Raw genomic sequence first — 17500 nt, forward strand, 5'->3', positions numbered from 1 at the left:
TACATTGCTGTATTGATACTTTTACTTAAGTAAAACATTTGAGTACTTTTCCCACCACTGTTCCTAAGACAATAATTTGATGAGCGGCAGCGGTTCCGCTAGGAGACACAAAGAGTCTCTTTTGTGTCTCCTACCGGAACCGCTGCCTACCGGTCCGCTGGTCATCATCAAATGATTGTCTTAGGAATGAGACAAAAACAAAAAAAAAATCCATGAATTCTCGTCTCCATGGTAGACTGATCCATAGTGAAACTGTGCACACACTCCCCTCCCTGGATGCCGGAGCAGAACCTCAGCTTTTCACATGTATGTTATATGAACCTAAACACTGCATCTAAGTGACAATAAAGTTCATCTGAATCTGAAACATCTAAACTAATCGGAACACAGTATTTCTAGTCATGTGATCAAGACGGATCTGTCTGGCTAAAGATTGGCTTCCAAAGCTTGCAGGAGTGGGAGTGGCCTGTTCATCCCATTAAGACCTGGAACGCATCTGTGTCACTTTAGATTTCTTTGGCTATTCAAAAATAGCAGATCTACAAGCTCATAGCGCGGCACTCGGTGCCGCGCTATGAGCTTGTAGATCTGCTATTTTTGAAAAATCTTTTAAACAAAATATTTCGATTTTTTTCAAAAAACTTTTAGGATTTAGAAAACATTTTTAAGAATGGCCTCAGGTCTTAATGTACAAAATGACTCAAATCACCAACGCAGCGTCATCAGATTGTTGTGAAACAACCAGCTCCCTGCCCTGAGGAGCTCTGAGGAGAACATTCTAGTCATTGATGTTTCTTCCTCATCCGTCGTCTCCTCACCACTCCTTCCCTCATTCTGTCCTCTCTCACCTGTCCTCTCCTATACCCTGACCTGTCTCCCCTCTCCTCCTCTCCTCTCACCTGTCCTCTGCTATACCCTGACCTGTCTCCCCTCTCCTCCTCTCTCATCATCCTCTCCTCTCACCTGTCCTCCTCTCCTTCCAGCAGCTTCCTGTAGGTGGCGATCTCAATGTCCAGAGCCAGCTTCACGTTCATCAGGTCCTGGGGATGATGAAGAAGAAGAAGAAGAAGAAGAAGAAGAAGAAGAAGAAGAAGAAGAGAGTTCATTCATTGTGTGATTATTATGCCTGGAACTGTCTGTCTGTCTGTCTGTCTGTCTGTCTGTCTGTCTGTCTGTCTGTCTTGCCCGTCTTGCCCTCAAAGGATCGGAATGCACTCAGCTGTCTGGGGGGGTTTTATAAAATCCTTCAAATGTCCGGGGTTTTGAGAGTTTGGGTGATATCCCCCCCCCCACTTCTGGGACGAAGAAAAAAGAAAAAAACTCAGACGACTTTGTGATTTTGCTTGATATTGTTTGATGGCGAAATAAATCATGACTGATAGACATGAAAGAAGACCCTTCACAGCTATTTTAAATTGTAATAATCGGTTCAGAATTGAATGAGTACGGCTATAGTTAAATAGCGTAAAGTGTCCTCTTTTTGGGAATTCAGAATATAGTCACCCTATATTCAGTCTATATATAAATACAATACATTATTTTAAACATTCACAGTCATTTATAGTAGTCCATGCACTGCATTGAGGCATGCACGGAGCCGGTGTTTTCGGCATGGTTTCGGGTTTCAAGCATTGTGTGTGTGTGTGTGGCCACATGTGGAGGAGGACCATGTATACGTCACGAGAGAAGGGGGAAAAAACAAAAAAGAACGTGTTCACGTGATGCGGAAGTCTGCCGTGAGGAGCTGTGGACGCAGCTCGAGCGTACAGTACACTTCACTTCATGTACACTCGCTCAATGCGGAATCGGAGAGCCTCCTCGTCTCCTCCACTCGACTCCACTCGCCTCCTCCAAGAAGCAAATGAACACAATAGGCTCTATGCACAGCAGCCATATTGGACAGAAATTGGGGCCCCTTCCTTGCTTCCTTCACAGGTGTTACCAATGACACTAATGAAGGCTCTGTTCCATTTAGTGTAGCACGGTGGTTCTCAAACTTTTTAATTGCAAGGACCCCCATAACTCTGAGAGTGTACAAATGGAACCAAATGGACCCGGGAGGGTCCATTTGGTTCCATTTGTACGCTCTCAGAGTTACACCCTCTCAAGGAACCATGAGGGTCCCTGGACCACACGTTGAGACCCACTAGTATTTCTAGTGAGCCAACATGCACAATATCAGCACCCTGACTCTGTTTGACCAGAATGGAACAGAGCCTTCATTAGTATCATTGGTAACACCTGTGAAGGAAGTAAGAAGAGGCCCAATTTTTCTCCAAAATGGCTGCTGTGCATAGAGCCTATTGGACTCCGACTACTTCCGGTTCGAAGTCGGAGTGACCGAGTGGGAGTGAGCGAGTGGGAGTGAGCGAGTGGCAGAGATTTTCCGAATTTGGCTTAAGTGTTACCTGGTACTCTCGGAGCTGTCGGGCCATGTCCTGCTTGGCTCTCTGCAGAGCGTCGTCCAGGTCTCTGGTTCTGGCCTTGGCCTCCTTCACAGCCAGCTCTCCTCTCTCTTCAGACTCAGCCAGCTGGTTCTCCAGGTTCCCACGCTGTGGAGGTTAGAGGGGGAGGGGCTGACATTTAGAAAAAAGGAAAAAAATAGGGGGGGGGGGAAGCTGATCTACAAGCTCAGGTCTCACTGTGACACGCTGCGAGCTTTCAGACCGGCTATTTTCCACAAGTGTATCTCCCCGCCTGATGGGGAATTCTCCTTTAGGCTAGTGCAGGGGTCTTCAACAGGGGGTCCGCGACCCCTAGGGGGTCCTCAGAGTTACCACAGGGGGTCCGCCAAATCTTTGTGTGATAAGATTTTTTTTTTTTTACATTAACCACTTGAACCCTAGCATCCTTTTTCTGAGGAGAACTTTAGCCAAAAATAGCAGATCTACAAGCTCACAACGCCTCACGCTGCGAGGCGTTGTGAGCTTGTAGATCGGCTATTTTTGGCAAAGAGGTATATAGGTGTAGAGGGCAAAAAAGAGCAGACTAAGTAAACAAAAAAAAAGTTTAATCTGAAATGCAATTTTATACAATATAGAGGGGGGTCCCTGCTTCATCTCTCTCTCAGCTAGGGGGTCCTTGGCCTGAAAAGGTTGAAGACCCCTGGGCTAGCCTAGTGGATAAGATGTTGGCTTTCCACGAGGGAGGCCTGGGCGAGGCCTGGGTTTGAATCTAGGGCATTACAATTGTAGGCGAGAATGTTCAAAACATTGTCACACATTTTCAATGGTTTCAAAGGAAAAACGTAGCTGATCTACAAGCTCACAGCACATCGGTTGAGGGTCACAAAATGTGAACAGAGCTAATGGAGTGACCGAGTGTGTGTGTGTGTGTGTGTGTGTGTGTGTGTGTGTGTGTGTGTGTGTGTGTGTGCGTGTGCGAGTGCGTGTGCGTGTGCGTGTGCGTGTGCGTGTGTGTGTGTGTGTGTGGGGTGCATACGTACATGTGCTTTAACAGACTCTATCTCACTCTGCAGTCGGCTGATCAGCCTGCTGACTTCAGCGATCTCTCCCTTCGCCAAACGCAGCTCATCTCCGAACTGACTGGCCTGCACCGCCATCTGGTCAAACTACACACACACACACACACACACACACACACACACACACACACACACACACACACACACACACACACACACACACACAGAGCTTGGAACCAATGGATGCAGAGGTCAGGGGTGTCAGGGTTAGGGGTCAGGGGTCAGGGGTCAGGGTCACCTACCTTGATCTTGTACCAGTTCTCGGCCTCGTCGCGGCTGCGGGCGGCGATGTCCTCATACTGGGCTTTGACCTCAGCAACGATCTGCTCCATGTTCAGGCTCCTGGTGTTGTCCATCTGGACCACCACGGATGTGTCCTTGATGCTGGACTGGAGCTCCCTCAGCTCCTATAATAACAATAACAATAATAATAATAACTAGAAAAAGTGCTCCTCGGAGCACAAGTCTCCGCCAGCAGACTTGTGTTGGGAATGTTGGGAATGTTCTAATTATTATGTTCTAATTCTTACAAAAAATAGAACATGTAAGTGTCCTATCCGTCCTGTCTGTGTAAGTGTCCTATCCGTCCTGTCTGTATAAGTGTCCTATCCGTCCTGTGTGTCCTATCCGTCCTGTCTGTGTAAGTGTCCTATCCGTCCTGTCTGTGTAAGTGTCCTATCCGTCCTGTCTGTGTAAGTGTCCTATCCGTCCTGTCTGTGTAAGTGTCCTATCCGTCTGTCGGAAAGGCGACATGTAACCACTAAATGTTAGCTTGGCTGATGGCACTGATGTCACTTCGGAACGCACACCGCAGCACTCCGAAGTGACACATCTATTTATAGGCCGCTATACGTCATGCGTCTCACTAGCCAATCAGAGCACACTCTTTCAACGTATTGTCACGTGTCACGTGAGGCTTGACCAATGTTAGCTTGGCCGAGGGGGGGGGGGGGGGGGGGGGGGGAAGTGAAAACATAGTCTCCTGGCGGAGACAATAATAATACAATTATTAATATGTCCTTGACATGAAAACCTTTGAGAAGCACTGCTGTAAAGTGGTTCATATTTAAGTGTCTCACTCCCAGCAGATTGACAACAACACAACCTCTCTATCAGGTTCACAGCATTTATTGCCAGCTCTCTGTTAGACTACAACATACAGTGTAGTCAGCATTGGTTCTCAAAGTTGGGTCCGGGGACCCCCAGGGGTACTTGAGGGGATACCAGGGTCCCCAGCTAAATGATTTATAGGAACCAAATGGACCCTTATGGGTCTGTAACTCTGAGAGTGCACAAATGGAACCAAATGGACCCTAACGGGTCCATTTGGTTCCATTTGTACACTCTCAGAGTTAAATTAACATTGATTTTACAATATGAATTGGAGTCCCAGAGATAGAAATGCCATTAAATGGGGGTCCGTAGCCTTAATGAAACTACAAACTGGGGGTCCTTAAATTACAATGACTGAGAATCACTGCTAGAGCCGTAAAAATCTTCTCTTATGGCGGTCCCTGGCTTATCATTTCAAATGGGGGTCCGCGGGCTATATAATAAGTGTCAAGTTGGGGGTCCTTGACGTGACAAAGTTTGAGAACCACTGGTGTAGTGTATGGTTAGTGGTATGAGCATACTTTGAACAGAGAGTTATGTGTTTATATAGCACTAGCTGGGCCTAAAACAAACATTGTCTATAATCACTAGAAGAATGAGAAGGGCTACAGGCACTGAAATAAGATCTCTATAGGATTTGATCTGTGTCCCAAATATTCTGCAGCAAAGCAGTGTTGATTTCATCGACTAAAACTGTGACGAAAAAGTCTGTCGAAAACTAAATAACAACTAAGCTATGATGACTAAAACAAAGACTAAATATATTGACAATTCCGTCAACAAATAAAAACTAGACTAAAATGTTAGTGAGGGATCTAGTGGAGAAGAGATCCAGTAGAAGTGCTTGTTGCTATTTTGCTATTTTCTGCATGCAGCCGAGTGTAAAATCAGCCATTACGACGTCATCAAGGCACCGCCAACATACATTTTAGTCGACTAAATCAACTGTCGATTTAGTCGACTAAAACTAGACTAACAGTAAAACATTTCAGATGACTAAAATATCACTAAAACTAAATGGAATTTTATTCAAAAGACTAAAAATAGACCAAAATGTGCTGTCAAAATCAGCACTGCAGCAAAGACCCTGACAATATCTGTTGTGTTTTTGTTTTATTTTATTTAATCTCTGCCAGGCTCTCTATCTGGTTATGTTTAATGTCTCTCTCTCAAGGTTCTTTTTAAAGTGTCTGTGTGTCTCTTATCTCTCAAAGTAACTAAAGTACTGTACTACTAAAGTACTGTATTAGTTACAAGTAACTTTGCAGATTTAGATTATTATTACAAAGCATGCAATACACACTTAAGCCCTGTGACACGTTGTGAACTTGTAGACATTTGTTGTACTTTTACTTTGGTACTGTAAGTATATCTTAATGCCAATTACTTTGAATAACGGCCTTTTTATTTGTAACAGAGTATTTTTTATATTGTGTGTAAAGTGTGTGAACCTCTGGTTATGATAATAATAATAATAATAATAATAATAATAGAGTGAGCACCTCTTCATAGATGTTGCGTAGGAAGTTGATCTCGTCAGTCAGAGCTCCTACTTTGTCCTCCAGGTCAGCCTTCACTAGATAGGCTGAGTCTACATCCTGAGAGAGAGAGAGAGAGAGAGAGAGAGAGAGAGAGAGAGAGAGAGAGAGAGAGAGAGAGAGAGAGAGAGAGACCACACCCTTAGAAGAGAAAGCTTATGGCTTATGGTGTGTGTGTGTGTGTGTGTGTGTGTGTGTGTGTGTGTGTGTGTGTGTGTGTGTGTGTGTGTGTGTGTGTGTGTGTGTGTGTGTGTGTGTGTGTGTGTGTGTGTGTGTGTGTGTGTGTGTGTGTGTGTGTGTGTGTGTGTGTGCGTGCGTGTGTTCGTGCGTGTGTGTGTGACCTCACCTTCTTCAGGATAACAAAGTCATTCTCCAGGTTGTTTCTTCTGTTGATGTCATCCTCGTACCTGAGAGAGAGAGAGAGGAAGAGAGGATGTTGTTTATCCTACATGTTTCTGAGCTCTTATCTCATCAGATCAGAGACAGTGAAGACACACAGGAAATACAGACAAAGAGTAGAGGAATGACAGCAAATGGTCCGTCTGGGAATGGAACCACAGATTCACTGGAATGATGCACCCATGACACACGCACGCACGCGCGCACGCACGCACGCACGCACGCACGCACGCACGCACGCACGCACGCACGCACGCACGCACGCACGCACGCACACAATTTTCTAATTATAGTTAAAGTAAACTACTCATTGAGCTGGGGACCCCCTGGAACCCCCTCAAGGACCCCTGGTGTCCCCAGACCTCAGTTTGTAAACCAGTGGAAAGGTTATCCAGTCCAGGCCAGTCAGTCAAAGCCATCCTGGCTGTCATCATGTCATTATATTCACCCTTCAATAAGTATTAACCACATGAACCCTATACTCCTCTAGGGCCCTCCTCTTCACGCTGAGAGAGATGAAGCAGGGACCCCCTAGGCTAGGCCAGGGACCCCGTAGGCCAGGGACCCCCGCTACATATTGTATTGTGTTGCAGATTACACTTGTTCATATATTTCAGATAGCTTGTTTGACAGCACTATCATCAGAGTTGTGTAAATGAATGTATTTTTGTTTATTTGTTCACACACTATATTTTCTATTAACATGTAGGATTAATGTTCATGTGTATTTTAACCACCAGCTAAATCTTTAATACTTAGTAAACTTGACCTTTGGCTCTGTACTTGGTCTGCTCTTTTTTTTTTATCAATCTACACCAAACCACATTGCCGAAAATAGCCAATCTACAAGCTCACAACGCCTCCCAGGCGTTTTGAGCTTGTAGATCGGCTATTTTCACTGAATGTTCCCCCCATAGGAATGTGAGGTTTCTTTCAAGTGGTTAATCTAAAAAAGAAGAACAAAAAAAGTTCCTATCACACAGAGATTTGGTGCCCCCCCTGTAGTAACTCCGAGGACCCCTTAGGTGTCCCAGACCCCCTGTTGAAGACCCATGCTCTACACCAAATCTCGAATAGCCGATGTATCAACGTCACAACATCTTGTAGATCTGCTATTTTTAGCTTAATGTTCGCCCAGAGATTAAGGACGCTATGGGTTGACGTGGATAAAGTTGTAATAATTATTTATAAATTAAAGCGTTGAAGGTTATACTTGTGTTTGAAGTCCTCCACCAGGCCCTGCATGTTGTAATAATAATAATAATAATAATAATAATACTTGTGTTTGAAGTCCTCCACCAGGCCCTGCATGTTGTAATAATAATAATAATAATAATAATACTTGTGTTTGAAGTCCTCCACCAGGCCCTGCATGTTACGGAGTTCCCCGTCCAGTTTGGTCTTGTCGTTGTTGACCAGGTCCATCTGGCGGCGCAGGCCGGCCATGTAGGCCTCAAACATGGGCTCTATGTTGGAGCGAGACACCGTCTGGCCCTGGAGGAGGTCCAGCTTGGTCTCTAACATCTTGTTCTGCTGCTCCAGGAACCGGACCTGCAGAGACAGGGAAGGGGAGGGGGGGGGGGGGGTAAAATTCAAATAAAACTAATCACAAAATTATATTTGGAAAGTGTGTGTGTGTGTGTGTGTGTGTGTGTGTGTGTGTGTGTGTGTGTGTGTGTGTGTGTGTGTGTGTGTGTGTGTGTGTGTGTGTGTGTGTGTGTGTGTGTGTGTGTGTACAGGATAATACTGCATAATGTGGTCATGTATAATCACTTTGTCCAGGACATTCTAGTGTGTTTATCAACAACATCCTGCCCAGGAAAGAGGGACACAAACATATGTTCATAAGAACGGGGTCTGGTTATTAACACTTAAAGAGGCTTTCAAGGTTATTAATGGTCTGACACAGTTATAGACGTTATCAACAGTTAAAAAGAGTCTGACACGGTACACTGTAAAACTACAAATACTTTCTAAAATGTGAAAACTCTATTCATTGAATGACAAAGTATACACAGGGCCTAAATGGCTGTAAAGGAAACCCCTGCTTTACCCTGGTTCTGTATAAACCAGGGTAAAAAAAGTGCTCCTCGGAGCACAGGTCTCCGCCAGGTCAGGTACGTTATTCTGGCCTCCTGGTGGCGCTATAATAGGCCAATGTGAAAATGGTGCCATTTATTCTTAGGTCTTTCAGGGCAATCAGACACAGCAGGCATGCTTTGAGGCATTTTGTTCCAAAAATGTGTTTTGCTAAATTAGACCTGCTGGTGGCGCTATAACAGGCCAATGTGAAAAGGGTGGCATTTCATCCTCGGCCTAGTGGCAATGTGCGTGTGAAATTTCACGGAAATCGCAAGCTGCGTTCATGGTTTGAGGCAGTTTGTTCAAAACGGACCAATCCTGCAAACTTTGGATGGCAACCTTAACCAATGAGGATGGAATATGGGAAATCAGACAGATCAGGGTTGATCACATGACTATAGACGGATTTCCGTGCGACGTCATCACAGAGCAGAATGCGCAATCTGCGCATGCCCGGGTGAAAGGCGCGTTCGAAAATACAGCCCTGAGCGGCAGTGAGCGCACTGGCCAATACAAACTAATAGGCGAGTGTGCTCCGGTGCGTAATTTCCAAACGCACCCATAGGCTTCCCCCTCCTCTGCGCGGTCATATTCCTCTCATGTTTACTAACAGGAAACCCGTCTATTGAGATACTGTGTACCGATTTGCATGACGTTTGATTAAAAACTGTAGGAGTAATGTGAAAAAATGGGTTTTGCACAAATCGGCCTCCTGGTGGCGCTATAACAAGCCCATGTGAAACATTTGAGGCAGAGGTTCTGAATTGGCATCCAGGGACTGTGTGTGCACAGTTTCGCAGCGACCGGGCCAACGGTGCCGGAGATTTGGTGGTAACACACGGACAGGACGGACACACACACGGACACACACACAGACGGACGGAGGGTAAAACATACTCTCTCGCCATGCCTTCGGCCTGGCGGAGACAATAAAGCCAACATCATCATAAGAGGAATGGACCAGAGTCCTTGTTGGCTGCATCCTCAGCCTGTAGCCAGTGGCGTGCACATACATTTTGAGGGCCAGGTGCTCAAGTAAATTATACTTTTTTTTGTTTACTTGGTCTGCCCTTTTTCCCCTCTACACCTATACCTCTTTGCCAAAAATAGCCGATCTACAAGGCCATGTGAGCTTGTAGATCTGCTATTTTTGGCTAAAGTTCTCCTCAGAAAAGGGATGCTAGGTTTCGAGTGGTTATGGTAAAAAGAAAAATCGTATCACATAAAGATTTGGCGGACCCCCCTGGGGTCTCGGACCCCCTGTTGAAGACCCCTGCTGTAAACTGAAAAAAAAACAAAAGGGCACATCAAAAGGGCACATCAAAAGGGCACATCTGGTCAAGAGGGCAAAGGGCAGGTTCTCTAGCACCACCGAGAGTCTATCTGTGCACGTCCCTGCCTGTATCATAATGGACCTGAGCCCTTGTTGCCCTGCATCCTCAGCCTGTATCAGTATCGGTACAGCTTGTATTTCCAGCTTGTCTCTAGGAGGAGTGTTTTCTCCGTCCATTATGTGTTGTTCTCACTCTGACACAAAGAGCAGTGTTCTTAGACCACTAATCCTCTCTGGGACGCCCCAGCGCACCATCAGGTTACAGCCGGCCCCAAATCATGGGATAATGGCCTGGAAATGGAACACATGGATTGACTATCATATGACCTATTTTAACTCTTAAATGGATCATTTTAAATAAAAGTAAAAAAAGGAGTGCTCCTCCTGTGTGACTGGATACACCTGGAGGTGAATTTAATACAATGTGTCTCTCAGGGCTTTACACCATTAAGACTGGGACGTTCGGGAACGCATCTGTGTGTCATTTTAAGATTTATTTGGCTATTCAAAAATAGCAGATCTACAAGCTTGTAGATCTGCTATTTTGGAGAAAAAAAATAACGTGAAAATGTGTGCAAATCTTTCAATATATATAGTTTTAAAGCAAACATTTGTAACTCAAATCTTTGGAACAAAATATTTTACAAATGTTCGCTTTAAAAAATAAATATTCAAAGATTTGCACAAATAGCAGATATACAAGCTCAGCTTGTGTATCTGCTATGTTTGATTAGCCAAGGAAATCTTGAAATGACACAGATCTGCCTTCCCGGTGTTAAAAAATGACTTATTTTCAATCAATTGCACACCCTATGAAGCCTTGAATCCATGGATTATGTTTTGTTTTTGTCGCATTCCTAAGCTAATAATTTGATTCCCGTCTCCTACCCTGCTAATGTATCCGGTAGGAGACACAAGTAGATTATTTGTGTCTCCTACCGGAAATACACACAGTCTTCAAATGATTGGCTTAGGATGCCACAAAAACAAAAATAAATCCATGAATTCAAGGCTTCATGGGGTGTGCAATTGATAGAAAATAAGTCGTTTTTTGGGTGAACTCCTCCTTTAATGGATTAAACTCCTTTCTTACCATCTGTGTTTTCAAAGATTTAAGGTGGTGTAAGAAGCGATATATATTTATTTTGGTTAACATTGGTGTTAAATAGCTCTATATGCTGATTGTAATCATTTCTATTGTGAATGCCAACCCTCCAACTCTTGTGTCTTTAGTAAACAGCAGAACACATTTTCAGTTCGGGATGCCATTCAATTTGAACCAATAAGTAAATAAAAAAACTAATGTAAGATTGTTGGATGTGCCCTTTGTGAACTCTGAGGGCCCGGGCGGCCCTTGTGATGACAAAATAACATACAAAATAAAAAAAGAAATAAAATGTTTGTCTGTGTTCCAATACAATTCATTTTTCGATTGAATTGAGTCTGTTTCTAGAATTAGAAGGAATAAGAGCATTATTTGACAAATAAAACTGTTACTACTGTAATAACATCCCTATACAGTACTTCAATGGTTCTCAAACGTTTTCATGTCAAGGACCCCCAAATTGACACTTATTAGCCCGCGGACCCCTATTTGAAAAGATATGCAAGGGACCCCCATAAGAGGAGATCTTTCCGGCTCTAGCAGTGATTCTCAACCATTTTCATTTCAAGGACCCCAGTTTGATATGCATTAGAGGCTACGGACCCCCATTTAATGGCATTTCTATCTCTGGGACCCCAATTCATATTGTAAAATCAATGTTAATGTAACTCTGAGAGTGTACAAAAGGAACCAAATGGACCCGTTAGGGTCCATTTGGTTCCTTTTGTACACTCTCAGAGTTACAGACCCATAAGGGTCCATTTGGTTCCATTTGTACACTCTCAGAGTTACAGACCCATAAGGGTCCATTTGGTTTACTATAAATCATTTAGCTGGGGACCCCCTGGTATCCCCTCAAGTACCCCTGGGGGTCCCCGGACCCCACTTTGAGAACCAATACAGTAGTTCACCATTCTATACTTCCTTTAAGTCTGTACGGGACGCGTTTTCACCCAGTTTCTTATTAGGAGAAAGTGGCAGGTATTTCGAGCCGTGTGGTTTATGTCATTTAGGAACTAAACTCTTCATATTGACGTGCAGTCCCAGGTCACGACCTACATTTAGCCGTGTTGTACGGATGGCTTATAGCGTGCAGCCTGAGGCCGGATCATGTTCCCCCGAACTGAAAGACAAGCCGCCCGGCGCCCGGCCGTGGCATTACGCTGATTGCTTCTCAGAAGTAGAGAGAGAGACCAAAGCACTGTGATGATTCTACCTGATTAAGAGCCAGACTGGGTTTACATTACAACACGTTCAGATAACACTATACAGGAAGATAAACAGCATTTACCTTCAGTCACACACCTGTGATTTAGCTCTGACTGCATGGAGATCACCTGCAGGTTACAGACTTAGTGAAATGGTCCTTTTTTTAACGCCCTCATGCATTCACATGTACGAGACTGAGGCCCCTACTGATGTCATAGTAGAAGTGATGTCATAGTACTGATGTCATAGAACTGATGATGTCACAGGTGACCGACGTCATAGTACCGAGGTCATGGAGCATGGGTCTTCAACAGGGGGTCCCGGGAAGGTGGGACCCCTAGGAGTTACTACAGGGGGGCCAGCCGCCAGATCTTCGTATGATAGGAACTTTGTTTTTACATTAACCACTTGAACCCTAACATCCCTATTCTGAGGGGAACAATTGGCCGAAAATAGCCGATCTACAAGCTTGTGAGCTTGTAGATCTGCTATTTTTTAGCAAAGAGGTTTGGTATAGAGGGGGGGGGGGGAGAGCAGACCAAGTACCCGTATTGAGGCTTTAAGTGGTTAACTGTCTGAAAATACACATGAACATGAATCCAACAACTGATGATAAGTGTCTGTCAAACAAATCTATGAAGCTATCCATGACATCTATGAAAGAGTTAAATCTGCAACACAGTTTTGTACAATATTTAGTGGTGGTCCCTGCTTCATCTCTCTCAGACTCCACTTGAGCTGTATGTGGGTAAAGTGATGATAATATAATGTATTTAATATAATAATAATATAATATAATGTATTTAATATAATAATAATATAATATAATATAATGTATTTAATATAATAATAATATAATATAATGTATTTAATATAATAATAATATAATATAATATAATGTATGTGGGTAAAGTGATGATAATATAAGAACACATTCAACTATCTGACGATGTATAAAGTCACCATACCGTAACTGTGATGAGGCAGGGTTGTGTTGCTTTTCATTTCCTGAAATGATATTTTGGACATATAGCTGTTTTCTGCCCGACAACAGAGAGATAATAATAGAACCAACCAGGCTTCATCAGGTCAGGACATGAAGAGCTCCCATGCAGTCATAATAATAATAATACCTGAGGTAAATAAAGACAGAATAAATACCTGACCTACATGGAAAATAAAAGACTCTGGGTTGAGGTTCTCCCGCCCTGTAGCTACACAACACACAGAGCCAACAGTCACAACAATGACTCTGTTGTTGTGGGTGTGGTATTAACGTAAGGTCACCGTGACCTTCTCGTTTACAGAGCCACAGGTCAGCAGCCGTCTCAAACATAATGGCTGGAAGAAGAAAGAGGTTTTCAACTTTTTGTTCTCTGGGCTCTGCAGTATAGGCTACGTCCAAATATGGTGTTGTTGGCTGCCAGGTTTGAAAGCTTCAGAAACATATTTGCTGGTAGTTCTTCCTGTGTGAAACAGTATCTGAACTGAACATGTTCTTTTGGATATGAGGTCAAAGTTTGTGTTGCAATGTTTTTTTTGTACTCGTTTTCTTGTGTTACTTTATCCCAGTGGTTCACAAACTGTGGTCCCCAAATAATTTTTTGGGGGGTCCCCAGATGATTAGCTTTATAATGTGCAACATTGTTTTCTCACTCAACAGTAAACAAACAGTATAAGTGACAATTGTATTACTTTTGAGACCTTTTTAACACCAATTGGGCCAAATTGTCAAATGTCACGTATAAGAAAGAGGCAAACATTGTGAAAATAGCCGATCTACAAGCTCACAACGCCTCGCAGTGCGAGGCGTTGTGAGCTTGTAGATCGGCTATTTTCCACAATATTTATCTGTGAAACCGAGTCTTTAACTAAATGTAATGCCTACAAAAACTCTTCAGAATGTTGTGAGGACCTGTTGTAAACATCACTTTTTTTAACTCGCCTTAAGACCTCATATCAAATGTTTTTTTTTAAATATCCCTTAAATTAGGTAAAAAGTGCTCGAGAGTGGCACGCCTTCCTCTGGGGGTGATGTTTGTGTTTGAGGCAGGGCTGTAACTCTGAACAATGCAAGAACCTGGCAAAAGTACTGTAACTCTAGTCTAGGAGGTAATATAATACAAATATTACAATAGTAATTTCTTTAGCAGGATGTCAGGGTGTTCCCATGTCAACACAACAACACTGAGGTCAGGTGTTTCCTTGGACCCAGCTGACCCCAGTGTCAACCAGTGTTGCCAGATTCTGTGAGAGAAATACGCAACCAAGGTCTATGTTTTCATAGACCTGGTTGCTTATGTCTCTCGCAAAGCCCAAAAGAAGCGTCTCTGGGCCACATGAGTTACAAAAAAAAAGTTACAAAAGTGGAATATTGTTGAAACACACAAATCTTGTATGGGGGTCCCTGGCACAAAATATATTATATCTATCTGATAGGGGTCCTGCGGACAAACCACCGGCTTAAACAACATTTGAAAACAAGCCCAAACAAACAACTACACTTTAGAAACAAGTCCAAAAAACTGCAACCCGCAACTACCAATATTTAAAAGCAACTTTACAGAAAAACAAAGCCCAAAGTCGCTTATAATAAGCAGACCTGGCAACACTGGTGTCAACAAGCAGGGTGACCGGTGTCTACTCTTTTATTGTCATACAAATAATTGTGATTAACGATCTAATGGTGTGTTTTTGGTTGAATTGTGGCATTGACCATTGGAACATTTAAATGAAAATGACGTTTCTGTTGGCCTTTTAGGGCTTTGTAAACAAAAACAGGGACAGACCTTTTTCCGATCGTGACCTGGGGCGGCCATAGCTGAGTGGTTAGTGAGCCCGCCTAGGGAGCCAGAGGCCCTGGTTGCCCCAGGTTCGATTCCAGGCCAGGCCAGCATATGTGTCGATGAAATGAAATTTGTCCCTGAGCAAGACTCTTAACCCCAAATTGCTCACAGGTTCTCATTGGAAACAAGACCGCAAGGACTTATGAACGACCTGTTAAAAAGGAATTATCTTTACCTGTATGTATTTTCTGTTTACTAGAGATGATGGGGAGAAACCCCATAACAAAATATATCACTTGCACCGCCTTTTAATCTTTTTAGTTTGTGTCAGCAGTGACCTAGATGTAGGTTCAGGTTCTGTGACTTTGGGCCCTGCAGTGGCTCTGTGGTGAAGAGGAGAGCGTCCAACAATAGCTCTTTTGTGAGAGTTGTTACCGACTCCGTGAGAAAGCAGAGTCTGTCCCCTGAGCAGGGTATCAGTGACCAAATATTATCACAGATAATACTGTGGTCTCGTTCAGCTCATCACAAAGGACTCAAACACAAATATTTCCTGTATTTACAAGTCATAATTCAATATAACACAATGGCACGTCTACTTTGGTGTGCCAAACAGAAATAACATGCACCATTAAAGTATGAATTTCATGTTGTTTTGCTGATTAAATAAGATCCAGTGGCACTATAAAAGGCCAGTCCACACCAATGCAACTCCTCACAACCATTATCCCCAATGGCTGTTGCATTGGGAATTTTGCCCAAATTTGCCCAAATTGGTATTAAAAAGAAAAGTCGTTAAATTGTCACTTTATAAATGTGCAGATACCCTGTATACACTTATACTGTATGTTGGTTTGTTTAATGTTGTCAATTAGTCAACATTGTTTAATGTTGAGTGAGAAAACAATGTTGCACATTATGAAGCTAATCATCTGGGGACCTCCCAAAAAGTATTTGAGGACGCATAAGTAACACAAGAAAACAAGTACAAAAAAAAAACATTGCAAAAAAACCTTTGACCTCATACTCATACCCAAAAGAACATGCTCAGCCAATGCGTTGCATGGGAGTTGCGTTGGTGTGACATGGTCTTACAACGGTTTTGTTGCATAAGGTGTTGTGACTTGTTGCATTGGTGTGGTTTGGCCTTAAAGATGCACTTACTGAGAAACACCATGATGGCTCTAATAAGACCAACTAAATATCAACTTGTCTGTCTGTCTGTCTGTCTGTCTGTCTGTCTGTCTGTCTGTCTGTCTGTCTGTCTGTCTGTCTGTCTGCCTGCCTGCCTGCCTGCCTGCCTGCCTGCCTGCCTGCCTGCCTGCCTGCCTGCCTGCCTGTCTGTCTGTCTGTCTGTCTGTCTGTCTGTCTGTCTGTCTGTCTGTCTGTCTGTCTGTCTGTCTGTCTGCCTGCCTGCCTGCCTGCCTGCCTGCCTGCCTGCCTGCCTGCCTGCCTGCCTGCCTGCCTGCCTGCCTGTCTGTCTGTCTGTCTGCCTGTCTGCCTGTCTGCCTGCAAAAGTAGTTAATGTACTGTGTAGCACCACAATCATTTTAACCACTTATATCCATTCATATGTTGGCTATTCAGAAATAGCAGATCTACAAGCTCACACTGTGAGCTTGTAGATCTGCTATTTTTTTAAAGATTCAAAATCTTAACATAATAAATAACAGATGTACAAGCTCACAGCGTGGCACGAAGTGACACGCTGTGAGCTTGTAGATCTTGTAGAAAGCTTGTAGAAAATATTGAAAATCTTCTGGGGGTCCCTGGAAAAACCTTTGTCAGATGGGGTGGTCCACGGCCAAATACATATCAATGTAGGGGTCCATGACATGAAAAACCTTGAGAACCAACAGTTTAAAGGGTTCACCCACACAGAGTCTCCTTTGTGTCTCGGAACCGCTGCCTACCGGTCCGCTGGTCATCAAATGATTGTCTTAGGAATGAAACAACAACAAAAAAAGATATCCATGAATTCAAGTCTCCAAGAGGTGACTAATTGATAGAAAATAAGTTTGTTTTTGTGTGAACTATCCCTTTAACCCTAACCTCAGTTAGACTAGACTATGCCATGTCAGGGAGCCAATCAGACACAGGTAAGGCGGGTCTATCCTATAACGCCGGTGGGATTCATAATCACGCGTTCTCGCCATGAAAGACTTTGAGAACCAAACGGTCTCCATACGTACCTTATCGATGAAGGTGGCGAAGCGGTTGTTGAGGCTCTTCATCTGCTCCTTCTCGTGCGTGCGGCTCATGGACAGGTTGGGGTCGATCTCCAGGTTGAGCGGCGCCAGCAGGCTCTTGTTGACGGACAGCGAGGACAGCGAGTGGCCCAGGCCGGTGGCGAGGTGGTGGTGGTGCCCGTTGGTGCCCGCGTACAGCGAGCTGCTGCTCAGCGACACGCCGCTGAACCCGCCCAGGCCGCCGCCGCCCAGCCCGCCGAAC

The 17500-nt window shown here is 43.9% G+C and overlaps 1 protein-coding gene across 1 annotated transcript in view; it reads right to left on the minus strand.

Moving 5' to 3' along the window:
- The window catches only part of LOC311049699 (keratin, type II cytoskeletal 8-like), a 22495-nt gene that overhangs the window by 4764 nt on the left and 231 nt on the right, over window positions 1-17500 (minus strand). Inside the window, exons 1-8 of the mRNA XM_084063471.1 lie at window positions 17242-17500; window positions 7877-8085; window positions 6482-6542; window positions 6100-6195; window positions 3727-3891; window positions 3446-3571; window positions 2409-2552; window positions 964-1040 (exon numbers count right to left, since the gene is read on the minus strand). The exon at window positions 17242-17500 is cut by the window's right edge and continues 231 nt beyond it. Coding sequence (XP_083919597.1) covers window positions 964-1040; window positions 2409-2552; window positions 3446-3571; window positions 3727-3891; window positions 6100-6195; window positions 6482-6542; window positions 7877-8085; window positions 17242-17500 — 1137 coding nt within the window. The remainder of the gene's footprint in view (window positions 1-963; window positions 1041-2408; window positions 2553-3445; window positions 3572-3726; window positions 3892-6099; window positions 6196-6481; window positions 6543-7876; window positions 8086-17241) is intronic.

This window comes from Gymnoscopelus microlampas, assembly GCF_963454915.1.
Source record: "Gymnoscopelus microlampas genome assembly, chromosome: 7".
NCBI lineage: Eukaryota > Metazoa > Chordata > Actinopteri > Myctophiformes > Myctophidae > Gymnoscopelus > Gymnoscopelus microlampas.